Source organism: Barbus barbus (assembly GCF_936440315.1).
Source record: "Barbus barbus genome assembly, chromosome: 22".
In the NCBI taxonomy this organism is placed as follows: Eukaryota; Metazoa; Chordata; class Actinopteri; order Cypriniformes; family Cyprinidae; genus Barbus; species Barbus barbus.
The window spans coordinates 25,836,264-25,862,289 of record NC_136750.1 but is presented as its reverse complement, the minus strand read 5'-3'; the positions used below and the strand labels follow the sequence as shown (position 1 = coordinate 25,862,289).

General features: G+C 37.3%; 2 protein-coding genes across 2 annotated transcripts; both read left to right on the top strand.

Annotated features, from left to right (window-relative positions):
- Positions 1 to 372: 372 nt before the first annotated feature.
- On the top strand, positions 373 to 2,482 carry LOC306888208 (transmembrane protein 243-like). Its single transcript, XM_079446401.1, has 4 exons — positions 373 to 483; positions 761 to 811; positions 1,544 to 1,648; positions 1,926 to 2,482. Exons 1-4 carry the CDS (start codon positions 385 to 387, stop codon positions 2,046 to 2,048), a joined length of 378 nt encoding a protein of 125 aa, XP_079302527.1. The 5' UTR covers positions 373 to 384; the 3' UTR covers positions 2,049 to 2,482.
- A 371-nt stretch (positions 2,483 to 2,853) lies between these two features.
- LOC306888632 (endosome/lysosome-associated apoptosis and autophagy regulator family member 2-like) lies at positions 2,854 to 22,360 on the top strand. Its single transcript, XM_079447072.1, has 22 exons — positions 2,854 to 3,042; positions 6,009 to 6,129; positions 6,739 to 6,928; positions 8,858 to 9,005; positions 9,108 to 9,197; positions 9,465 to 9,570; positions 9,667 to 9,819; positions 10,063 to 10,151; positions 10,270 to 10,450; positions 10,572 to 10,700; positions 10,870 to 10,960; positions 11,206 to 11,308; positions 11,746 to 11,883; positions 11,974 to 12,237; positions 13,716 to 13,889; positions 13,964 to 14,147; positions 15,324 to 15,420; positions 15,583 to 15,684; positions 16,397 to 16,523; positions 18,187 to 18,365; positions 18,452 to 18,623; positions 21,283 to 22,360. The coding sequence occupies exons 1-22, from the start codon at positions 2,860 to 2,862 to the stop codon at positions 21,349 to 21,351; spliced, it is 3,090 nt and encodes a 1,029-aa protein (XP_079303198.1). The 5' UTR covers positions 2,854 to 2,859; the 3' UTR covers positions 21,352 to 22,360.
- The last annotated feature ends 3,666 nt before the right edge of the window (positions 22,361 to 26,026 follow it).

Here is a 26,026-nt window from a genome sequence, read left to right as displayed (position 1 = left end):
TCCAATCTGCCGCAGAGTTTAGCTCCAACCCTGATCAAACTCACCTACCTGTGATTTTCTAGTGTTCTTGAAGACTCTGATTAGCATGCTCAGGTGTGTTTGATTAGGGTTAGAGCTAAACTCTGCAGGATGCCTGGATTAGAAAGTAACCAAGCACACCTTTTTCTGTAAATTTCCCATAACTAACAAGCATAACCTTGTGACCATTTCTCCAAACAATGTTTCCCTGTGTTCCATTAAGGTGTATGTCAAACAGCTCTCTGTGATTCTGCTTCGGCCAGAGGCGTGAGTGAGTGTTACGCTTCTGAAGGAATGAGAAAGTGCTTTCAGGCCTGATCATGAGTGCAGGAGGCTGAGGCAGGGTTCAGAGATGATCCGCGTCTCATGACCACAAACCCTCTCAGTCCCACCAGCAACATGGATGATTTCAGGACACGCACCAGTGGCGCAGACAACACGCTGTTTGGAGAGACTTTAACTCGGGTGAGGGAAACTGTTGCTTACTGCTTTTTACGGTTAGTTTTTAAGTGTTTATCAGCATTAATGCAGAATCATGAATTTTAAGATGTTTAATTGCTCATTGATCAAGGCAAAACTCTTGGGCAGGCATCACAGGACTTTTAAAGGGAGATTATGAAGCAGAATTAAAGGGCTGAATTAGTATGCACAATATGAACTTGGATATATGGAAAGATTTAATCAAGTTACACTGACAAAATGTAGCCCCTGTATATTTGTTCGTCAACTTGTTTTCTTTCAGCACACAGCTGTTAATCTGGCTATTGGTGGACTCGCATCTCTGTTTGTCCTAGTGAGTATAGTGACCACACACACACTATGGCAAGCCGTTTTGACTTTTATTCCTTCACATGATATGAATTCTTGATATCAACAATTAAATTTTCACTAGTTAAAATGCTAATTCTTGATATCAACAATTCAATTGTTGATATCTGTAATTGTATTTTCACTAGTTAAATGTCACCATAGGCTGCCATTCAAAATCAGTTGTTGATATCAAGAATTAATTTCTTACTAGTTGAAATTCCAATTTCACCTATCAGAAATACACTCGCACTTGTTTCACTATCCTTGTAGGGACTCTCATAGGCATAATTGTTGTTCTACTGTACAGACCGTATATTCTATTGCCCTACACCAACCCTACACCTAAACTTAGCCCTCTCAGGAGACTGTATTTTTAGATTTTCAAAAAACGTCTGTGTGATTTATATAAGCTTGTTTACCCGTGGAGACCTCAATTTAGGTCCCCACCGTGACACAAGTCCCCATGAGTCTGTGTGTATTCAGGTTTAAGTTCCCACCGGTATATAAAAACACAAACACATGCGCACACACGTTTAGTTAGCTATCTAAATGAGGGCACTGCATAGACTTCTATTGTTTTTATATACAGCTACTTACAAATACTATAACCAAACCTGCACTCTGCATTTTTACAGCTTAAAAAATTACTGATCGCCTCCATCCAAATGCAACTTGCTAGTTGTTTTTTTTTAACCCCCTTCCTTACTTTTTTCAGGTAACTGTCATCAGTTCATTTGTCTTCCCTACACCTCCTCCGACAGCACTAAATATTTTCTTTGTGGTCTGCATCATCATGATCTGTTCTTCTGTATTGGTGCTGGTAAGTTCTGTGTATATATAAAAGTCCTATATATGATCTATGTGGCTTAATTTTTCCATCTCTCTTATAATCATTAATCTGAATCAATTATTATTATTTTTTTTATATTTCTCAAATCATGGGGGTTTTACAACTTAGTTTTCTACTGTGCTTCATGGTCACACTGCTGTAACGAGATGTTTGATTCTTTGGGGTGTTTTTTTTTTTCTCGTGTTTATATATACATTACAACATATGTATATAATTCACTAAAAATAAATTTCTCTGTTTTTTGTAGATATTCTGGTATCGTCAAGGTGATCTGGATCCAAAGTTTCGTGGTCTGATTTATTATTCCATAGGTCTGATTATCCTCCTCTGTCTGTGTGCCAATCTGTACTTCCATGATGTCGGACGATGACATGATTCAGACACACCACTTGACCTTCGTAATTCTGTTAAGCACAATAAAAAGTGATTTGTCAGAAGTGAGCCTTTTTTGATTGTGTGCATAGGTGCTAAGATGCTTGTTCAAATCTATTAGTTTTTATTTAAATATTTGGACTGTGTACTACTTGTATTTCTTTTTTTTTGGTCAAAGCTGAATATTTATATGCTGACTATTTTGTACATTATTTTCTGTTGCTGTCATGAGTCAGTCGTGCTAGAATTTCAGTTAGTTTTATTAAATATTGTGATTTTTGTACTTTGAACAATACTGGTGCCAAAGGTCTGAACACTGGCAATAAATAAAATAATATACATGTACTATGGAAATGAAATATTTAATGGGTTGGAGACCATGACTATTGCAGTGAGTCTGGAAATAATAAAATGCATTATTATTGGAAAGTTGAAAGCTAACATTGTCTTTTTTTCAATATCAAGATTTTGAAGAAGTTATTTAATGTTTAAATAGTTTAAAAAACAGTATAGCGTTTCACATTGTAATATCTTTGAAACGACTGTTATCTTGTGGTGTGCATATGAATAACAATCACAAATGCTTTGGATTATTTTATTAGTAAATGTAAAAGCAGTGTTCTGAATGTTCATTGTACTTATTCGAATATATTAATATTATGACTCTACGGTGTGTATTTATACACAAACGTGAAAACATTAAAACATTTAAGTAGATATGCACTATTACTCTTCTTGGTCCTAATTTGGGTAACACCGTTGTGACGTCATTTCTAAGACTTCAAAGCGGCTCCGTCAGATGACGTTCTATGTTGACGTCGCTCGCTGATATGATGGGACGGTCCCGTTATTCCGTTCGGCAAGCGATGGAGCGCACGAGGAAAGCCATTGTCCGCCACCGAAACCGTTTTGTACTGGATCATACGGCGTGGTGGATATGTTTTATTTTCGTCCTGAACGCGTCTGCCGCTCACCTGCGCCCGTGTAAAGAGGTGAGAGATCGTTCTCACTGATGTTTCTGTGTTTTGCACACGCTGGCTGTGGTTTTCCATACATTTATTTGTACTTTTGGGATCAGTCTCTTTACCGACACGTGCAGCAAGATAATGTAGGTTGTCACACCTTACAATAACCAAAGTAAAAGGTGCGTGCGTCAGATTGAAAAGCCCTAACCAATGAGAAGTAGGCTGGTTTAGATGCTCAATATCAATTGTTATTAATGGCTTTCTTTGCTTTAACATGTAGGAATCAGACTGTCACACTGTCAAATACCGTTGGTGAACATCTAGTCATGTTTTTACAAAAGATAGTTCTGCAAGAGGCTTCTTGATGAGCTTTAAATCACGTCTCTGGAAGCTTTGAAGTGCTTAATGTGACTCTTTAAGTTCTTACAAGAGCTGTAAATTCTGCGAGAAATGGCTTTTGAGGCTCTGATTATGAATTTAGATTTTTTGAAATCATGATTTAGGCACTTTTGGTTTATTTGTGTTCTTTATCAAATTCTTTTTTTTAAACAGGTATTTAGAATCCTTTTTAAGCTGAATATCATTTTATTCTCAAGTCATTTATGTATTTATGGCATACTAAGGTATCTTGAGCTTTTCAGATGCATATTGATATTGAAACTGATATGCTTTTTGTCTCGGTATATTGATTGGTGTCAGATTGCTGTTTGGGATGGGCATCTCATTTTAAATATGCATTTGTCATCCAGCCAGGGTGTGTGTTTTATGTCTAATGTTATGGTAATGGCTGAATAAGGTTCTAGTGGAGTGCTAAACGGAGATTTTCACAGAGATGGTCAACCCTGCGTGCCCATCACAACAGCCTGGTGATATGATGCTAAGAATAGCCTCGCTGAAACAGCTTTCACTGAGACTCAGTACTTCCTCTGGCCTTTGTGCATGGAAAAACTGTTAAAATCCCTGTGTGTCCCATAAACTAAAAGATTGACTGCAGTGCTTGGCTATGAATAAGGAATAATATTGCAGAATTGGAACTATTTGGCTTATGCATTCACAAAAATCAGATGATAATTTTACACAATTCCCTCAAAGCTGCATTAATTATTTACGTTATCCGATAAAGCCTGGCATATGAAATAATAGTTTTTTAAATTTATTTATAGAACAGTTTATCGGACCTTTAGAACAAAAAAGATTATCATGTAAAAGTAAAAACAGCTTTTTTAATTTTTTTATTTAGAGGCAATTTGATAAAGATGCAATTAATGAGATCTTAAAAACAGTATAGCATGCTATTTACATAAATGGATAAGGCAGACAAGTTATTTAAAACATGCACAAGCAGAATTATTACATGTGATTCTGTAATATACTCCATTGCTTTTACGGAATTACATGCATTGGGAAGTTTAGGGTTTGACATTCAAATCTGATTCTTCATAAAACAAGATTTGATAACCAAAGCACTGACATATTAATATTTTGTTATAATGTGCTAAAGTGATGATAATGGCTGCATAGAAAGCATTGATTACATGATTTTTTTGTACGCTATCTTGCATTGTGCCATTCAGTGGCACATTAATACAGTGGTAATGGACTAGGCTTTTGTATGGTAATATCTGAAGCTATTTCCTGTTTTGAGCTGTGTCTCTCACTCTGCCCTCCCGTATGTTGACCCGCAGGGCATTCTGGGTTTTATTATCAGCTTCCTCCTGATAGCTGCCTTTCCTTCCCAGTCACTCAATAAGAGCTGGAGGATCTGCCGGCAAGTGATGTTAAAGAAATTATTCGGAGGTTTTTGTTGCATTTTGGCCAAACAAAATGGTCACATCTCAGCTAAATCAGTAAATCGTCATCCCAGTGACTCTTTTGAATCTGTTCGCTAAAAGAGTTGCTCAGATTTGTACATTGATTGATTTATTTTTTAATGCAGGTTACTTTGCTATGCCAATAGGTAGGAGCAAGTATTTTGTCTTTGCATATAATGAGTGCGTCATTCATTGAATCATTGAGTTGACTGAAACAAGTCATTTTTCTCTTTTATTGAAATTTGTGTGACTGCAAGTCTACTAAGTATGTTTCCGAAGCCCGTTTCCGTCACTGAATAAAAAATAAAAAAGGTAGTTGCGACTTATCTCACAATTCAGACTTTTTTTCTCGCAATTGCAAGTTTACATCTTGCAGTTCTGACTATTTTCTCAATTGCGAGTTATAAAGTCAGAATTACGTGATATAAACTCGCAATTGTGAGAAATAAAGTCAGAATAATTTTGACTCTTTTTTTTGTTTTTTTTTGTTTTTTTTTTCTCATAATTTCGAGATTATATCTTGCAATTGTGACTTTTTTTTTTTTTCAGATTTGCGATTTAAGTCAACTGTGAGATATAAACTCGCAATTCTGAGAAAATATCTAGTCTTTTTTTCCCCTCAGAATTGGATTTATGCACTTATGAGTTTTTATATTGCGCATTTCGGAGGAACAAGTCGCAGAATGCAAGTTTATATTGTGCATTTCTGAGGAAAAAATTAAACCAAATATGTTCCAGTTTGTTAACATAACATAATGTCCAAGTTGGTTGTTCAGTTGGTTTATGAACAAGAAATTGCAGTTTTAGTTTTTTTTTTATTTTCACAAACACAGACTTGTTGAGTGAAGGGGAAATCGTTAAAGGCTTTGATGAACGAAAAGTCAGCAGTGCGTGGTTGCGAACAATAAAGATCTGTTCAAAAACTTAAGAACCGTATACAGTTGAAACCACACTAACGCTGATGTCTGGAAAGGAAAGAGTGTGAGCTCAACAGACTCCGGACAGATGACTCATGGATTTATTAAGGCATATTACGACCTGTTTTACTGTCCTCTGCATTAAATCCAATTAAATACTCAAGCGTCCATGTGCTTTACTCTTTTACAGTCAAACTTCACACATCCACACCCACAAAACACAAGTATCTTGTTAAATTTAGATGTGTTGTTTGTTTTTTCGCAGGCGGACTACTACTTTCAGTACACGGAGTGTGACAGCACCGGGTCCAGATGGAGGGTGGCCATTCCTCTGAATTCAGGAGAGTGTACAGGACTACCAGAACCTGTGCAGGGCACCGACTGCAGTAGGTTCACATAGTGTGTTAGACAGACTGGAAGTTTAATTTTAAATGACAAGGGACTTTGTTAAATGGACATCGTGTGTTTATTTGCATGTTCATGCATGAATGTGTACACTAATGTGATTCCATGCAATTTGAATGTCAAGTGTGTAAATTTGAACAGCATATTGGTCCCCCCTTATCAGCACAGAGGAATTTCCTCTTGGACAGAGTATGTTCAGTGGCCCCAGAGTAATCATTCCCAAAACCTCAGTCTTTGGCCCCTGTATTTTATTTTTAGTCATGTGTAATATTAACAAAAGGTTCATAGTTTAAAACATGACCCCCATATTACATTGAAGTTAATATGTACTTAGTTATGATATCAGTAATATTTTTTCAGAGGAATATTATGATAGCTTGCGTATTTTATTTATTTATTTAACAAAATAAGCTGGCATGGCATTGAAAACAAACTTTATTTATTTATTTTAAATATTAATTTATTTAAATAGACAAAGATAGTTTTGGTGCACTTGACCCACGCAGTATTTGGATTAGTGATTGATCTTGTCAGTATGTTTTTTCTTTTGCATAAAATGTATTGTACATTTTGTTACGTCCTTCGGTCAGCATTCTCGTGTGCAGCGGGGGAGTTTCTGGAGATGTCTGCTCAAGAGTGCACTCAGTGTGCGGCTGGCACTTACTCGCTGGGCAGCGGCCTGCGTTTGGATGAGTGGGACGACATCCCTCCTGGATTCAGCAGCCTGGCAACCAGCCCTGATGATGCACCCAACGGACAGAATGCATCCACCTGCAGCAGGTCAGTTCCTTTAGAGCAGGGGTCGGCAAGTAAGTTTGGCATCGGGCCAAAAAAAAATTTCGCCACTAGATGGCGGGCCAGAACATAGTCTAAGGATAATTTAAGAAATTAATTGATGAAAAATGCAACTAGAATTGCCTGTGACAGACTGTTACAGTGTCTTTTGTAACTGGCAGTGAGCTGTTACTCTGTGTTAAATCCTGTAGGAGGACAGTCATAAACAAAGCCACATTTATGTGGCGGTGTCCGGCAGAGTATATGAGCGGAGTGGAGCGTCAACAATTTCCCCTCCGCGCTCTGAGCATTTAATAATCACTCCGCTCCGGGTTCACCATTTCCCACTCCGCACTCACTGATATCAGAAACACCGCTCCGCGTCTAAAGTATTTCAGTATGTTTGAAATATCACAGTTCTGTTCATCACGTATATTAAAAATTTAAATAAATAAAATAACAGGAGAGTTTCAAAGTGACTTATTGGAACACTAGTGTGCAATCGTTTTTGCTACCACGTCCACATGGCTAATAACATGGTTGTCAGCATTATAATAGCTGCTTTTTGTGGTGCAAATTTTGTTTATGATGAAAATAACTACGTTTTCGTCAGTTATTTTACCTACGGATCGATGCATTTCTTACAGATTTCTGCTCATTCGAAATCGGATACAGATAATAATTTGTTACATTTATATAGCGCTTTTCTGGGTACTCAAAGTGCTTTACATAGAAGGGGGGAATCTCCTCAACAACCACCAATGTGCAGCATCCACCTGGATGATGCGACGGCAGCCATAGTGCGCCAGAACGCCTACCACACACCAGCTTACTGGTGGAGAGGAGACAGAGTGATGAAGCCAATCAATGTATGGGGATGATTAAGAGGCCATGATGGTCAGAGGCCAATGGGGAAATTTGGGATTTTTAATGACCACAGAGAGTCAGGACCTCGGTTTAACGTCTAGATGAAGTAGCACTGTAAGATTACATTTGTTTGAATATTGAGAGAGTGATTGCGTGTGAACAAGTGTTGTAGTACTTGTTTAAATCATGCTTTCAGCTGAAAATATTCAGTATCTAGAAGGAACGAACAAATTCCTTGAACTATAACTTACTGCTCATGTCCATCGCTGTCATCATATAGTCACATTCTTTCTGATTTGTGTGATCCTTCTCTATCAAGCTAGCTAAATATGTTTAACATGTGAATTCTTGCTAAATATGCAGTTATATTACGGGTCGTTGGCATGAATTGTCCTTGTGATGGTGGTGGAGCGAGTGAAAACCACGACGCTCTGACTTTTTAAAAATCTGCTCCTCGGTCCATTCAAAATCACATCGCTCCGTTCACATACTCTGATTGTGAGCAACTGTTGCTGTCATGACAGATTTATTTCAGAACCAGCCGCTATCAAAATAATCTGGCTGCGGGCGCGGGCCAGATATAATTGCAGGCGGGCCAGTTTTGGCCACCGACCACTGCTTTAGAGGGTTCAGTCGTGTATAGGATTTGTTTTGATTTTTGCTTTCTGTATTTGGTGTGTTTTAAAAGGTATTGATTATGTGTTCTGTTTATTTGTCCAACACTAAACAGAAATAAAATCCAAATGCTCAAAAGACAACATGCATATAAGATACAGTTTTACTTACAGCCAGTCAGATACGTCTAAAATGACTGTTCCCAATCCAAGTTCTCATGAAAGTCTTTGCAATGAAACACTGTATTTTTGCCCTTTCCTTTTATTTATTTATTTAATATCAAAAATTCAGATTAAAGCATACACAGACTTATTCATGCAGGCACACACATTTCCAGGGAAATGAAACGATACAAGTATTAAACCAATCATTTATTTTTATCCTGAAGTTATATAACTTAAGACTGTAGTCACCACAGTGTGTGTGTGTTGTTGTGTATTTGTGTGTGTTTAGTGCAAAGTGGGTCGCTCAGGGCTCGTATCTGGAGTCCACCAGAGATGAGTGTACTGTGTCTCTGATCTACACTGTACACTTGAAGAAGCCGGGGTCAGTGTCCTTTGACTACCAGTATGTGGATAACAGCATCTTCTTTGAGTTCTTTGTAAGTTTGGATCCCATTTTGGCTCTGAAATATTTGTGCAAGATATTTTAAGACATCAAAAGCAGCTATTCTGTATTGTACAAATAAATTTTTTTTGGACAGATTCAGAACGACCAGTGTCAAGAGATGAACCAGGATTCAAATAAAAAATTGATCAAATTAACTACTCATGGAGAGTGGGGAACACATAGTGTAAGTCAGAAACACTTAACTATAACTGTATACTCAGGCTTGAACTGCCATTTGAAAGTTTGGGGATTTTTAAAAATGTTTTTGAAAGTCTGTTCTGCTCACCAAAGCTGCATTTATTTGATTGATAAAATATTATGAAATACGATTGAGTATATTTTAAAATGTAATTTATTCCTGTGACGCAAAGCTGAATTACAGCCAGTCTTCAGTGTCGCATGATTCTTCAGAAATCATTGTAACAGAACAGTTGTTTTCCTCATATATCAGGTGAATCTGAATTCTGGCACTAATATCCTGTATTGGAGAACCACTAGAGTCACACTCGGCTCTAAAGCAGTCAAATCTGTACTCCTGAAGAACATACGGATCGAAGGTCAGGATGTGCTATGAGTGTGTTCTCCATTTTAATCTGAAAAAAAAAATGCTTCCCCTCATTGAAAGATTATATGAAACTATTTTTCTCCTTCAGGTGTGGCATATACATCAGAGTGTTTTCCATGTAAGCCTGGGACGTTCAGCCGCACCCCGGGCTCCTCCTCCTGTGAGCCCTGTCCACGGGACACGTACTCTGGCCGAGGGGCCAGCTCCTGCACACCTTGCAACACAAAAACACACTACGCCTGTAAGTACATACATGCATATGAATATATATATATATTAATTGTTGATATGTATGCACACACATTTATGCAGAGATGAAGCCATTTGATTTTAAAGGAATAGAACACCAAAAGAAAAAAAACCTTGACCTCATATCACAATAAGTCCTCTTTAACACTGAATAGTTTTGCTTGTGTTAGACTTGTCTTCCAGTTCCAAACTATTCATGTCTATGTGAGGTATGACTCTTCTGTATCTTTAATAGCAAAAGGCTCTGCCATGTGCAAAAGTAGACCTCCATGCTCCGAAAAAGACTACATCCAGACATACAGCACCTGTGATAAAGATGGAAAGGTAAAATAATTATCTAAAAAAAAAAAATAGGCCGAGAGAGAGAGAAATGTCGTAAAATATAAATATTCTTTATTTTTCCACTTAAAACATACAAGTACATAAATGCTGTCTCTCTCAGACTCAGGTCATATATAAGTGGGTAGAGCCTCAGATTTGTTTGGCAGCTGCTGCTGGCGCAGTAACACTGCCACCTTCTGGTCAGCGTGAGCCTTGCCCACCCTGTAATCCTGGTTTCTATAACAACGACACTGCCACCTGTTCTCCCTGTCCACCCGGGACTTACTCCGATGGGGTCAAAGGTGAGAAACCGTCCTGACATCTTAAGAAGGACGTATGAATTATGATTATTTCAAAAGCATGAATATAATTTCAAACAAACAGCCAAAAGATATTTAACATGGATTGTGTGGCATCTGTAAGCATGCCAGCCTTGTCCAGCTGGCACGGAGCCTGTCCTCGGGTATGAGTACAAGTGGTGGAACGTGCTGCCTGCCAACATGAAGACATCCTGCTTCAACGTGGCCAACAACAATTGTGATGGATTGAATGGTGAGAGATTACATGAGTATGGTGTGGTATTATGTTACAGTATATGGCTGTAATGCTTGTTTTTACTGATAGGTATCGCTGTTGCGTCACTGATAAATGAGATTTTCTACTTTTTTGTGTACATTGTGTGCATAATACCTTCATATCTTGAACATTTTGTGTGTTTTAGGTTGGGAAGTAGCGGGTGATCATGTACAATCAGGAGCAGGTCGTTCAGATAACGATTATCTCATATTAACTCTCACGGTGCCTGGATTCAAGTGAGTCTTCAAGTACTTGTCCACCTCCACACAACTACACTGTTCAAGTGCCGCCCACTGCGCATTACGTTCATTAAAGCTCATTAAAGCCTTGTGTGATTAACATGCTGTACATGAACGTTTCTGCTGTGTGAGTTGGTATTACAAGAACATAATGTCCTTTTGGTACAGAACTTGGTGTGTATGCAGACGTGTTTGTCCTTACATAACCTGTGCTGTGCGTCTGTTACTGTTTGTCGTATCAGGTTGCCTGTCTCAGTTCGAGGAGCATCCGGCAGTGAGTACGGCCGGATCACTTTTGAGTTTGAAACCAGCTGCTCAGCTGACTGCGAGTTCTACTTCATGACGGTGAGCTATTTGCTGTTTTTGATAGACCGATTTATCTGCTTTTAAACGTGCACTTAAATATTTGATGAAGTTTGGTACTTTTGACATGTTAACTCGCTCATGACTGCTTGTAATTGGTGTGGAATGGAAACAAAATCGTACCTCCCCCACACATTAACCCATTCTGCCTCCAGAAATATGTAAAATATACATTCAAACTTTTTTTTTGGATGAGTTATTGCAAGTAACTTTCTTCTGTGGAACTGTTTAGTTACCAACATTCTTCAAATGATCTTTTGTGCTCCACAGAAGAAAGAAAGTCATAGAGGTTTGGAATGTAGATAATAAGTGAGATGACAGAATCTTCATTTTTAGTTGTACTATGCCTTTTACGTTTATTTAAAATGGTCAGACTTTAATTTCTTTTTAAAGTGTTATTGATTTTGCTGTTGCTTCAGGATGTGAACAGAAGGAGCACAAATGTCATTGAATCATGGGACGGGAGTAAAATCAAACAGAGTTACACACACATCATGACTGAAGACTCTTCTGTTGCGTTCACCTGGGCTTTTCAACGCACCAGTCAGGCTAGTGATGTCAGTACATATACATGCACACTCACACTGATAAAAAAACATGTTTAAATAATGACAGTAGTCATAATGGTTGTTTCCACTGTCCGTCAGGTGCGTCAGTATGTAAATGACATGGTGAAGATTTACTCTGTGACTGTCACTAATGCCATGGATGGGGTGGCATCAGCGTGTCGGGCGTGTGCCCTGAAGTCTCAGCAGGCCGGCTCCTCCTGTGTGCCCTGTCCAGCTGGACACTACATTGATAAACAGACCAACCGGTGCCAAGAGTGCCCTCCTAACACCATCCTATCTGGGCATCACATCTATGGCAAAGAAGCGTGCCAGCCTTGTGGGCCAGGCAGCAAAAGCAACAAGGTATTTCAACTACTGTTTCTCTGTTTTTAGGTGGCAGAGTAGCACTTATAAATTAGTTTTAATTTATAATTTTATAATTTTGAATGAAATATCGGCTACACTTAACTTTAAATATAATATGCACTATAATGTAATATAATGTTTTTCAATAAGTAATAAATATAAAGTTTGGCTAATGACATTTATCACTATTCACTATAAATATTCAGAAAATACTGAAAAAATATGGTGAAGGGTCATTTTGTATGAAAAATGCTGTGAAGTCATTATGTAAATTGGTAAAATTTATAATTTTCAATTAAACAAACAAACAGATACATAAGTCTTAAAGGGGTCATATGATGCTATTTTAAAGATAATTATTTTGTGTATTTGGTGTAACAGAATATGTTGACATGCTTTAATGTAAAAAAAACCACATTATTTTTCAAATACTGTACATTAGGTCCTCTATGCCCCACCTCTCTCAAACGCGTCACTTTCTACAAAGCCCCTGTCTGCTCTGATTGGCCAGCTCACACGGTGCATTGTGATTGGATGAACACCACAAGCACGCGTCGGAATTGTAACGCCCCTTACCATAATCTCGAGCTTCAGCCTTCAAGTTAGTTTTACCATCAGTTATTTTTACCGAAAGAGGAACAGACTAGTCGCGTGACAGACACAATGATGATGCTCGTATGTATTTGCAGTACACAAGCCGCGGTTAAGACGATCTCTGACGGGTTGTAATGTGACCCTGTTCCCCTCACAAACACATACACACGACGCGTTACGCGCAAAATTCCGCATTTGAATAGTCAATAGCAAATACTTGAACTAATAACAAAACATATTTACAGTCGCTGATTCAGAAGCACCAGATTGTCATAGCAAAGTCGGAATTTTCCCTTTTTTTATTTTTTAGAAATGGCCTTTGTGCACAGCCAGCCTTGTAACTTACTCTCTTAGGTTCACGAAACTGTCTTCCATAAAATGCATTGCACAAATTTGAACATTTGGGTTGTGCTGTTCTACAAATCTTAATCAATGACTTCTAATTGAAAGAAGTGCTTTTGCATAGAAACACACATGTCTCCCTGACATGGCTGCATCAACACTACTGCGGTTACTGAAACCATGCCTTCTTTCTTTGCGTGAACATTTGGGCGGCATTACGCAAATATTTCCACATCGTGACGGAGACATGTGGGGGTGTGTTTTAATGAGGCGTTTTAGCCCGGTCTGGATCAGCCTTCACTTTTTGGTAGAATACATCCTTTTGTGGGAGACTTTGAGCTTTGTAACTCTGCAGATCTTATACATGCACAAACAGCTACATAATACACTAAAGACAAGGAAAACAAGAAATCGCGTCATGTGACCCCTTTAATTCCATTGGCTTAGTGGTTGAGAAAATAGGCATTACTGAAAGTGCTTCAGGAATAATGATAACTAATAAGTGTGTGACTGTTCTCTCTTGAATGTTTCAATTATAGGAGCACAGTGTGTGTTTCAGCGACTGTTTGTTCACATACACTGACCAGAATCGGACACTTCGGTATGACTTCAGTGCTCTGAACTCCGCTGGGTCCATCATGAACGGGCCCAGCTTCACTGCAAAAGGCACAAAGTATTATCACCTCTTCAATATCAGCCTGTGTGGAGCTGAGGTACGATACCAACACCTGAAATAAGCAGAAATTACATAATAATGTGATTTATTCCTTCATCTGTCTTTTGTCAGGGTCACAAGGCTGCGGTCTGCAGAGATAATGTCACAAACCTGCCCAATGAGGACACTGAAGGTGGTCAGCTGGGCAGTTCAGTGGAGGCTTTTCTCTGTCAATCAACTATTATCCCATCTGATGGGCGGGGCTTAAGAACAGCTCTTTCCTCTCAGTCCATTAGCCTGGCCGACACTTTTCAGGGTGAGAACATTTCATAATTTCAAAACGAAAAATGTATTCTGACTTCTCGATAGTGTACCATTTGTGATGTGCATGTCCATATTTCGTTCATTTGAATTGCTTACCAATAAGGCTGCTAAAATTAATATTGTAAGTTATGACATCAATTAAATATTTAACAGACTTTCCATTATCTGTAAATAATGGAGAAAAGCGTCCTTAACGGCTTATTTAATTAAGTCAAATCCCAATGGGACTTCTAATTGAAGTAAAGTCATTTGCAGTTTAATCATCAAAGCTCAATAATTATAAAATATCACCTATGAGCAAAAACATTTTCAGCGCTGCTGTTGTTGATGAGGAGACCACTTGGGGACTGTGGCAACTGTAAAACATCTTCATGTAGTGTTATTTTTTGTTTTTACTATCTGAATGCATTATATATGAGTAGATTTTGGAATGACAGTTATGCAAAATATTTTTTATATGTACATGAAACAGAATAACAATACTTTCCACATAGGTAATCTTGTAACACCCCAACATTCCTGCCTGAAAACAATATATTATGTAATATTTTACTTTTTTTTTTTTTATGAAATTATTATATATTTAATGAAATTTATAAAGTGTATATAAATTTGCATTATTCTTTAAATATTCCATATACATTTTATGTATATGTCTGTATATTATTTTAGAACATTGTTTTATTATTATTAAAATAAAATATCATAATGATTGTTTTCAGAAATATAATAATTAAAAAAATTAAAACAAGTGCATCAATGCATGTTTCCATCTTTTAAATTAAGCATTGTCGGGACCTGGATGGAACACAATATTCACATAAAAATCTTGGATGTTGTTATATGTTCTTTGTACAATTCAAAGGTGAACACATGTTTTCATAAAAAGATTATGAATATTTTCTGGTCAGAGCCGTTAATATATTAGACAAGCTCCAATCAATAAAAATGTGCTGTAGTTTTCTGCTGCTTTAATTCTACACAGTGCCGGTCATCTGTGTTCTCAGGTATAAAACTCAGCATATATAAAACAGGCGTCTTGTTTAGTGATAAATACGATTAATTACTTGAATCTATGGGTGGTCCTGCTAACTAAGCACTTCCTGCTGAGCAGCCTGTCACCCCCATGTGTCCTCTAAGACAGGTTGTGTGTGTGTTTGTGCCACAGGAGCCACAGTGGAGAAATCTCTTAACGGAATAACCACCAGACCAGAACTATTTCCATCTGCATCCGAGAGAATCCCAGATGTCCACTTCTTCTATCGGTACTAGTGTTTACGTCATCAAACCTAAAGTGCCTCTTAAAGTTCCTCTCATATACCGTTATCTGGGGTTTTAGTTTTAGGTTTTTTTTTAATAAAGTGTGATGTTTGTTCTTTTCCTTCTATCATCTATTACGTGTTTAATGGCGTCTTTTATTTGTAAAGATCTTCACAGGTCACAACCTCATGTCCGAGAGGCAGGAATGCAGTGGTTTCTCTGCACTGTAACCCGGAGAAAACAACAAGGGGAGACATATCTGTGCCCAGGTACACACACACACACACACACACACAAACAAGCGCACTGCTGTTAATGCAGTCTAAATTTGGTACAGGGCATCTCCCATCATGCCGTACCAAATCACCTCACTGCAGGGCCACTGAGTTGATGTATTTGTCTTGCTTTATTTTTATAAAATTTATTTTGGATATTACCAAAGGTGTAGTCACTTATTTTTGTTGCATTTATATTATGGATTAGTAATATGTATGTATGTATGTATGTATGTATGTATGTATATATAATATCTCAGAATATATATTTTATTTATTTAAATGTGTGTACTTTTAGTGTAAGTAATGACTAGTGTTTTTATTATAGTTGTATTTATAGTATAGTTTTTACAGTATAAATATTTATAGTGATTATATATTACTATGTGTCTGATAATATTATAAAATTATTAATAATAATAATGTTATTGTAAGTGTATATATATGCACATTTTATATTTTATGGATTGTTAATATTGTTGCAATTATTGTGCAATTACATGTATGATATAACAATTATATTGCATTATATCTATTATAATTATAAAATAAGTTTCTCTAAAATATATATTTTTTTTAAACCGTGTTTAAGATCACTCTAAGATGGTTTCATTCAAGGTTGCCAGGTCTCAAACAAAACCAGCACAATTGCTAATTAAAACTAGCCCCAATGTGTTTTAGTTTGACTTCCTCTGTCCTGTGTCAGTAAGTGTCCTGCAGGGACCTGTGACGGCTGCACGTTCCACTTCCTGTGGGAGAGCTCTAGCGCCTGCCCGCGCTGCACTGCTGTCGACTACCACGCCATTGAAGGAGCCTGTAAGGCAGGAGTGCAGGTACTCTTTCATTAGTTCTGTTAATGAATCGCTGTATATATATATTATTGACTGAGAAATTAGTTGTAATGATTGTGTACCAAGTGCAGTTAAAACTGGCTTTGGTAGGGAACTGCAAGTTAATACATACTTTAAATCAGATAATAGTCTGGTCCTCGCTGATGTAAGTAATAAAATCAGTCTACTAAAGAAAAGCATCTGTCGTGACTTGTGCATATTCCACTGAATTTATCATCAGAAGTGTATCTAGGGGAAGTTTGTTTTCTTCAGAACTCCATGTGGTGACACATATGCGGAATATTCCTCACATTAAGCTGCCAAAACAAAAATGATGAACAAAATCGCAGTGGGTGTTCACGTGTTTGTGACAGGTACAGTTTGAAAGATGATGATGATGATGACTAGCTTGAATTTAGAGTGACACAAATAACTTTTTCGTATTGTCACAAGTTGAAAAGGGAAAAACTAAGTACATTACTGTTCTAAAGTTTGGTGTCAGTAAGTTTTTATTATTTGTTTTTTTTTTTAAGTACATCAATACTTTTATTTCAGTAAGGATACATTAAATCAAAAGTGACAGTAAAGACATTTACAATGTTACAAAAGATTTCCATTTCAAATAAATGTTGTTCTCTACAAGCTGCACAACTTTTTAGCATTGATAATAAAAGTAATGTTCCTTGAGCAGCAAATCAGCATATTAAAATGATTTTGGAAGGTTCATGTGACACTGCAGAACATTCAGCTTTGCGTCACAAGAATAAATTACATTTTAAAATATATTCATATATGTATTTGCATTGTTTGATTTTTATTCCGTTTATTTAGTTTATTACCAAAGGTGTGTGTTATTTTGTAGCTTTTATCAAAAAAAATTAAATTTTATTGACCCCGATGCAAGGAGAGATCCAGGCAGGCAATGTCTTTCAGTAAAATTATTATTTTTTTTAAACATTTACATATACTAGAGACTTATATCCTCTTATAACATCACAAGAAGTTTATGTCCAATCGATAAACGTCAGATGCAAATATTTTCCATCACTTAAATCGTGTTAACATGACAATGAAATGCAATAGATAAGGTCAGATAAAAATAAGATAAATACAGATGGGGCTGTGGTTTTACATCTTTAGATACAGCAGATCTTCGCAATCATTAAATAGCACTTTGCAAATACCAGTTCTTGGAACAGAAGAGTACACATAGTACCCAGAAAACCCGATAAGACAAATTTAGCAAAACATCCTTGCATATAAAATTGTTTTTTTGGCTGAGAATAAGTTTCCATAATCCGATAAATAATTTTTAATCATAACAAGATGTACCTTTATATGTGGAATCTAAAAGAAAATACTACGTCAATGGGATATGAGTATAAATGGAATGGATAACAATAAAAGAGAATAAATGTGTAATACTTGAGTATATGCCATTAACATGAAATGGTAATATGTGAATATAATGTGGAGTAATAATAAAAGAATCATAACTCCTAATGAATAGACTGTATAAATGAATATGAAATATATAACAGCATTGGAAATTTGTATTCACCAACCCCAAACTTTTGAACATAGTGTAGCTAAATAATGACATTTTCATATAGACCAAAAAAGCACCCACAATTAACAATGCAATGATGCAAATTTTCATTCTAAGGACACTGTGTTTGTGTGGACCGAACCTCGGCTGTGCACTGGAGGACTGACTCTCCCGCTGAAGAGAACGTCTCCATGTGAGGCCATTGATTTCTGGCTGAAGGTGGGCGCTGGGCTCGGACTGTTCTGTGCTATTCTACTCGTCTCCCTGACTTGCTACTTCTGGAAGAAGAACAAAAAGTATGATTCTTGTTTTTGGAGATATACAACCATCTCTTTGTTTATGCTAATAAGCTTCGTGCTTCTCTATCTTTGTGCTCTGATAGGCTGGAGTATAAGTATTCCAAACTCGTGATGTCAGCCAATAAAGAGTGCGAGTTACCAGCGGCGGACAGCTGTGCCATTATGGAAGGAGAAGGAGAGGAGAACGAGGAGGAAGTGGTGGTTTATGCCAACAAGTCTTCTCTTCTGGCTAAACTAAAGGCTGTTGCTACCAAGGTTAGCTAAACAACAGCAGGTTTAAATGCTTTCCTTTAAAGAAACATTGTAAATGGTGCCTTAACAAAAACGGTTAGCAAATATGCTAACAACCTCCCAACTTTCTCCTGTCACTCTTTGCTATTAAAGAGGCATAAAACCCAGAAAAACAAGTACTCAGTTTTTAAGAAAATAAGCTGAAATTAGACATCAACACCACTGAACTTCATTGCTATGCTACTTTTTTTTTATATTGAGTTTGTGCTGCACCAAACAGAACCGCAAGAATAATAACTCTTTATTTACATTTGCACATTTAGCCAGTGCTTTTATCCAAAGTGCTTTAAGTAAGAGGAACAAAAGCAATTAGTCAAGGAGCCAATAAGAGTTGTAATATAAAATATATTTATTTGACAACTAGATGTTAGAGAAGAGAAGAAATGCAGAGAAGAAAAACTGTTTTCACCACTGATGATAAAAATAATAATTTAGCATGAATAAAAATTGAGCACCAAATCAGCATATTAGAATGATTTCTGAAGGATCATGTGACCTTAAAGACTGGACTATACTGTTGAAAATTCAGCTTAGCATCACAGGAATAAATTATATTTTGAAATGTATTAAATGGAAAACTGTTATTTTAAATTGTTGTATTTTTGAGCAAATAAATGCAGCATTGGTGAGCATAAGTCTTCTTTAAAATTTTTTTAAAAAATCTTAAATTATTCAAAATTTTTGACCAGTAGAGTATTATTTAGTGACCTCTAATGGACATTTATGGAAGTGTTTTCGAAAATATGCTTCAATTTCTTTCCACACCCTGCAGTTTCTTCACAGCATTTCGGTTGAAATGACCTCAGTTTTTACTCTTTTTTTCCCTCGCCTTTGCTTTTTCAGAACTTCCATTGTCACTTAAAGTATCAAGCGTTCAGTCCTGAAAAATGCCGTACGACCCCCCTTGGGATCATGCTCAGATTTCCTGCAGTATGTGGAGTCAGTTTTGGTCCTGTAGTTATTGAGGAAGTTAATTAAGAGAATAATCTGTCCAAATCGAGAGGAATTAATCAATCATGTTCCTAGTGACTGCTTTGCCTTAGATAAACCCTGCTGAACGGGGAAAAATTTATTAGCTGGTCTCCCAGCCTGGTTTTAGTTTTTTTTTATGTGATGTTATGACACAGAGTTAGAGTTTAGGAGCCTGATGGCCTGGGGGAAGAAGCTCCTCCTAAGTCTCTCAGTTTTTGCCATCAGGCTACAGAAGCGCTTACCAGATGGAAGCAAAGTGAATAGACGGTTACCAGGGTGATTTGAGTCCTTGATGATTTTAACAGCTCTACTTTTGCAGCGTTTGAGGTAGATGTCCTGCAGAGAGGGGAGAGCAGACCCTGAGATGCGCTCAGCTAAGCGCACAACTCTCTGTAGTGCTTTGCAGTCCTGATTGGAGCTGTTTCCATACCACACTGAGAGTCAATAGACTTTATATGGTCCCTGAATAGAAAGTTTTCAGGATTGCTGGTGAGACCCTGAATTTCCTCAGCTGTCGCATATGGTACAGTCTTTGCCTGGCTTTCTTAACCTGTGTTTGGGCATTTTTCAGCAAGCAAACCAGCTAAAAACACCAGCTTGGCCAGTCTGAACGACTAGCTTAAACCAGCTTGGATTGGTTTTTAACCCTCAGAGACCCAGCGTAGAACAATTGCAACATTTGTTAAACCCCCCAAAAACTATCAAATAATACCCAACTAAAAATAGCTGATACTTTATAACAACGACACATTTGGTGGACAAAAATCAAATATTAACAGAATTCTGAAACAAATTGATCTATTTATCTTTGAGGGTTAATAATTTAGTTTTTAGTGATTTATTAGTTTTTTTTAATTGAAAAGTCAATATATTTTGTAGTGAAATCGTTTCCAGAGGTGGAGAAAGTTAATACGAGACAAAAATATTTTGATTTGGAAAAATGTACACCTGAATCATTCACAATAAGACCAGGAATGTGTATTCATTGTAAATCGTGTTTTTTGTAATATTACGTTGACTTGCAACACACAAGGTAGAGGAAATTAGCAAAGAATTTGCTAAGCTAATGGCACAAAATTTTGAGCTAATAAGCTTTTAAGAAATAAACAGCACACAAATATTGGGTAAAATAGTGCAAATAAAACTTTCAGTATTGAATGAAACGTACATTTTTAGTCAACATTTCTCTCAGCTCAAGGAATCTGCCATCTTGAATGGATTTTCCACTGCGCTTGCCAAAAAGAGTTTTTTAAATTCAGGATATTATTGTTGGCTACCTTTTTAGAACAGGCTTTGCGTAGGGAGCATTCCGGTGATGCATTAAAATACTGTCTATGTAGGAAAACTAGGTTTCATAACCAAACTTATGTGTGAATAACAGCGTTCCAGAAATCTGTGCCATACAGAGGCAGTTGCAGGTCATTTGTCTTTCTGTTTAACAGACCTAGCTCTTTGATTTGCACGCTGGTTGTCCTGGTAACGCGAGGTGTCCGCGGACAGTCCTTGGCCTTCGCAGGGCAGGCTTTTCAAAGGGAGGCGACCTTGATGAAGAGGCCGAATCCGCACTCTGTTTGTGTACATTTGTCGCGCCCGCGTTCAGTGATTTGTTCCCATTTCGCCTGCGTTTTCAAAACCGTGTTCCTGTTTCTAGGGCAACAAGAAGAGCGGTGAAGCCGTCCAACTGCAATTCTCCAATACAGAGAAGTCTGTGTGGGGATAGAAGAGGAGCGAAGAGGGATATGGAAAAGAAAGGCATGAATGGAAGTTTGATATCACACGCAGTGGCCTTAAGAAAACAAGGGCACAATTGCCCGAGGAAGGAATATGGTTTAAACAAGCCTGCGATGCCTCAGGAACCCGGATGGACGTGTTTTTACGAATATTCCTGTCGAGATTTGTCACTATGCAGTTGTGTATGTGTTTTTCTAATGTAAATTCCCTCCCTCTCCAGTGCCCGGGTTTCTCCAGAAGCTTTTTGGAGCGACAGCCGCGACTTTACACGAGTCCTAGCTTGTCAGAGCGATTGTAGCCAAGGGTCACGCAAATACACTCAGACGTTAAGCTTTACTGACAGACTTTACTAAACAGCACTGGAAAGCCATGTAAAGTGTGTTGTGTTCAAGTGCAGCCAAAATAGACATTTTTTTTTTTTTAGTTAAGTAACCTATTTGACTGTGACGGTGACATTCCAAATGAAATATGACATGAATAAAGTCTATGAATAAAGAGATTACAGCAAAGCTGGAGTCATTTCTGAACAGCTATTTTTATGATTTTTTTGACATACCTCTGTGGCATACCTTACAGTACCAAGACAAACACAGGAGATTTCAGGAGAAAAGGATTCCTTTAGAACTGTGACTGCAGACTGAGGTGATGAAATTTGCAGTCTAATTAAAGAACTTAATGAACTGCCGGTGGGGTTTTTATTCATGAAATTTTAAGACCCATCGACATGATCCGCCGAGACCCGTATTGATTCTGGATTGAGGTGTAAGCCTATGGTTTACTGTGCCGCTGGGATTTAGTTGTTTTGTTTGGTCTACTACTACTCTGAAGTGTTAGATATACTGTAGGCAATATTATTCACATGAGTAATTCTGTGATTTTTCTCAATTTGTGTGTGTGTGTTTACAGTGATATGAACCTGTAACTGTGTCCAACTGATGTCAGTTCTTGATATAATTTGTTTTTGATATCGTGTATAATAAATGATTGTTTGCAGTCTCAAATGTGTCAATTTTAAGAACTTTAAAAACCAACAAATATGAAGAATTTCTGTAAAAAGTTTGATGACCTCATCTGATGTTTTGGTGAGATTTTTTTTAACTGTTATAATATTTATAAATATTTGAAATTAGCTCAAGGTTTCAGTTGTCCTTTTAATTTTTAGTAGTTTGGACTGGTTTTATTATTATTTTAAATATTTCTATTTAGCTGTATTTATTTTGTTGTACTTCAACTTAACTTGTCAATGCAACATTTCTATTTTTTTCTAATTCAAGTTTTCATCTAATATTTATATTTTATTTTATTTATTTCAATGAAGAAAATATTGAATATTTTGTAATCTAATGTGATGTCATGGCTGATTACATCATTTGCAGTACTTCATGGTACAAGTCGTCCATTCCCTCACGAGAGATGTCAAAATTTGTATGGTTATTTATTTATGCTATTTTTAAATATATCTGTTCCTCCAATCAAATATAGTGAATCTGGTTTCCTTTGTATTTTTGGAAGTTTTGGAAATGAATGAAAAGTAGCTGAAATTGTGGGTATAGCAAATGGGATGACAACAGTAACAAAACACCATAAAAGTGGGCAAATTGAAATCTTTTCCTAACATTAAGCTCATAATTTCGTGTATGGACTACCTTTATGCTATTTGTTTTTGTTATGTTGTGAAACATGCTCAGTATACAGTAAATATGACAAGCTGGGTGAAGATTATTTTTGTAACAGCACAGGTTTAGATCAACGTGACGGCGAGTAGATGATCACAGAGTTGTCATTTTTGGGTGAACTATCCTTTAACGCTGCAGCCGTGAAGCAAAATCCTTGTACGTTTAGCTGTCCTCATTAGTTCTCTCACTCGTTCTGAATGTCACAGGCTAGCTCTCTATCTTTTATTCTGACTCTCACTCATTCCTGTGCCTCCTCGTCTCTCGGGGCTTCAGAAATATTGTGGTTGTAGGTGGAGGAGGTCATGTCTAACCTGGAAAAGTGTAGCGGTTCTGATATCTCCCATAAAAGCCTCGACTCGGTGCCACAGCCATTAGAATTCCACCGAGAACGCAGGAAGTGTGATGCATGTGCACAATTCACCAAAAAACTCCCTCACTATCTCTATCCCTCAGCCATTACTTAAACTCTCTCATTCATGCCGTTCTCTGTCGCTTTCTCTCACCTGTCCTCTCTCTCTCTCCTCAGACGAACTCGTGTAGCTGATAAAAGGAAGAGTTTTCAAAGGCTTCAGCACTTTCGATGTATTATTCTGGCCAGAAAATCCCTGGCAAAAATTGCATTCCATTTTCCCCGCTCATAATCTCTGCTGCTTCGTCCTCTTTAGAAAGCCAGAAGCCAGCTGATTGGATGTCAGCAGAATAATTTAACACCAGGGGAAGGTTTTTATTTTTTAATTTCAGTGAGGAAATGCTAACCTGACTCTTCTTTGTGAGACATCTGAATCCATCACAGTCCCAATGACAGAAAGTGTTGAGAAGGTACGTCAATGTGTGTTTGTGTATGATAAAGATTCACTGTTATCCCACAAACCTCGACATGAGGAATAAAACAAACAATTCATCATTTAGTTTGTTTATTATGATGTCATAATGTCCTTTTTTTATTGCACACTGCATCATGGGTACTGTTCTATTGCTTTGTGTTCAAACCAAAAAGTTCAGTGCCTTCCAGAAGTACACGTCCCACACATTTATAACTCCTTTACAGATCTGAAGGAGGGTTTTTAGTCTATTTAAGCCTTACATATAAATTTGAAATCACCCCAAATTTTTCTTGGTACATCCAACGGACATGCTGTTTCAGAAAAACAGACAGAGAAAGAGTGTCCAGTCACACATTCAGTATTTGGGGTTGACAACTGTACTGTATTTACTAACAGACGTGACACTAAATTGTCCTGTACATACAACAGAAAACAATTAATTATTTTTAAACTTGCAGGCCTGCACAGAATCCGTTTCATTGATTTCCACAATATTGGAACCTACCGAAGTTATATTTATTAAGTATTTTGGCTAAGATTTTTGCAGATTTTTCTTTCCAGAAAAATGTGGGGGAAAGTCTGATTCTGTTCAGGCCTAGTCTTGAGTCGTGCCTGTAACCATAAGTGATGGATAACCACAGTAACATCAAGCTTTTGTATTGTTTTGATTTAGTTGGATTAATCTAAACCATTTTGACAACTCCTTCAGCCTATACTGTAGATATTGAGTCAAAAATCTTGTTTTTCTCAATTAACTTGTCTGCCCAGACACTTAGAAATAGTTTACCCAAAAATGAAAATTTGCTGAAAATCTACTCGCCCTCAAGCCATTCAAGATATAGATGAGTTTGTTTCTTCAGATCAGATGTAGCATTACATCACTTGCATACCAATGGATCCTCTGCAGTGAATGGGTGCCGCCAGAATGAGAGTCCAAACAGCTGATAAAAACATCACATTTGTGAACATCACAGTTGTGAAGATGTTCTGGGTGGTTTTTAGAATGTTACTATGCTGTTGCTAAGATGTTGTGGGTGGTTTCCAGGGTGTTGCTATGCAGTTGTGAAGATGTTCTGGGTGGTTTTTAGAATGTTACTATGCTGTTGCTAAGATGTTGTGGGTGGTTTCCAGGGTGTTGCTATGCAGTTGTGAAGATGTTCTGGGTGGGTTTTTAGAATGTTACTGTGCTGTGGTTAGGATGTGGTTGGCTTCCAGGGTGTTGCTATGCAGTTGCAAATATGTTCTGGGTGGTTTTTAGAATGTTACTGTGCTGTTGTTAGGGTGTGGTTGGTTTCCAGGGTGTTGCTATGGAGTTGTGAAGATGCTCTGGGTGGTTTTTAGAATGTTACTGTGCAGTTGCTAGGATGTGGTTGGTTTCCAGGGTGTTGCTATGGAGTTGTGAAGATATTCTGGGTGTTTTTTTGAATGTTACTGGCATTGTTATGCAGCTGCTAAGGTGTTTTGAGTGTTTTTTAGTATGTTACTATGCAGGTGCTAAGGTGTTGTGGGTGGTTTCCAGGGCATTTTATGCAGTTGCTAAAGTGTTCTGAGTGTTTTTTTTTTTACCATGTTACTGTGCAGTTAGGGTGTTTTGGATGGTTGCCAGGGTGTAGCTATGCAGTTGTTCAGATATTTTAAGTGGTTTTTAGCAAGTTACTGTGCAGGTGCTGCAGATGTTCAGAGTGTTTTTTAAATGTTGCTGTGCAGGGTGTTCTGAGTTTTGAGTTAGGCTACCTAATGACATTTACTTAGGGTTAGAGATTTGTTGGAATTCGTAATCCTATTGCTCACCAGTAGTAATCACTAATTAGTGGGCGAAAAGAGAAAAAAAATTAAGAAGTGTATAGTTTATATGGGCTCAGCTGCATATTGATTATACATATTTGTGTAGTTCCACTACATCTCTTGTGTTTCTGTGAGCAAGTCCGTCTCCATCGGAAGACTAAATCTGTCATTGATTGGTTATGTTTTTCTGTCATCCGATTTTCTCGTTCCTGCTGTGTATGTTCACATCCTGGTACTGTTAACTGACACACAAATAATTTCCTTTGCTACCATGCTGTTGAATTATGAATGTTGAGAGCTTTAGCATTTCTAGGTTACTGTTACATGTTTGTTTACTATGTCTCTTCATGACGAGCCAAGAATGGATGATCCTACAATG

What these genes read in the sequence shown, in the direction of transcription:
- LOC306888208 (XM_079446401.1), top strand. Translation starts at nt 385, where the DNA reads ATGACCACAAACCCTCTCAGTCCCACCAGCAACATGGATGATTTCAGG. An exon ending in TCGCATCTCTGTTTGTCCTA is followed by an intron (nt 812 to 1,543) that starts GTGAGTATAGTG and finishes TACTTTTTTCAG; the next exon opens with GTAACTGTCATCAGTTCATT. An exon ending in GTTCTTCTGTATTGGTGCTG is followed by an intron (nt 1,649 to 1,925) that starts GTAAGTTCTGTG and finishes TGTTTTTTGTAG; the next exon opens with ATATTCTGGTATCGTCAAGG.
- LOC306888632 (XM_079447072.1), top strand. Translation starts at nt 2,860, where the DNA reads ATGTTGACGTCGCTCGCTGATATGATGGGACGGTCCCGTTATTCCGTT. An exon ending in GAAGAACATACGGATCGAAG is followed by an intron (nt 9,571 to 9,666) that starts GTCAGGATGTGC and finishes TTTCTCCTTCAG; the next exon opens with GTGTGGCATATACATCAGAG. An exon ending in GCACCAGTCAGGCTAGTGAT is followed by an intron (nt 11,884 to 11,973) that starts GTCAGTACATAT and finishes ACTGTCCGTCAG; the next exon opens with GTGCGTCAGTATGTAAATGA.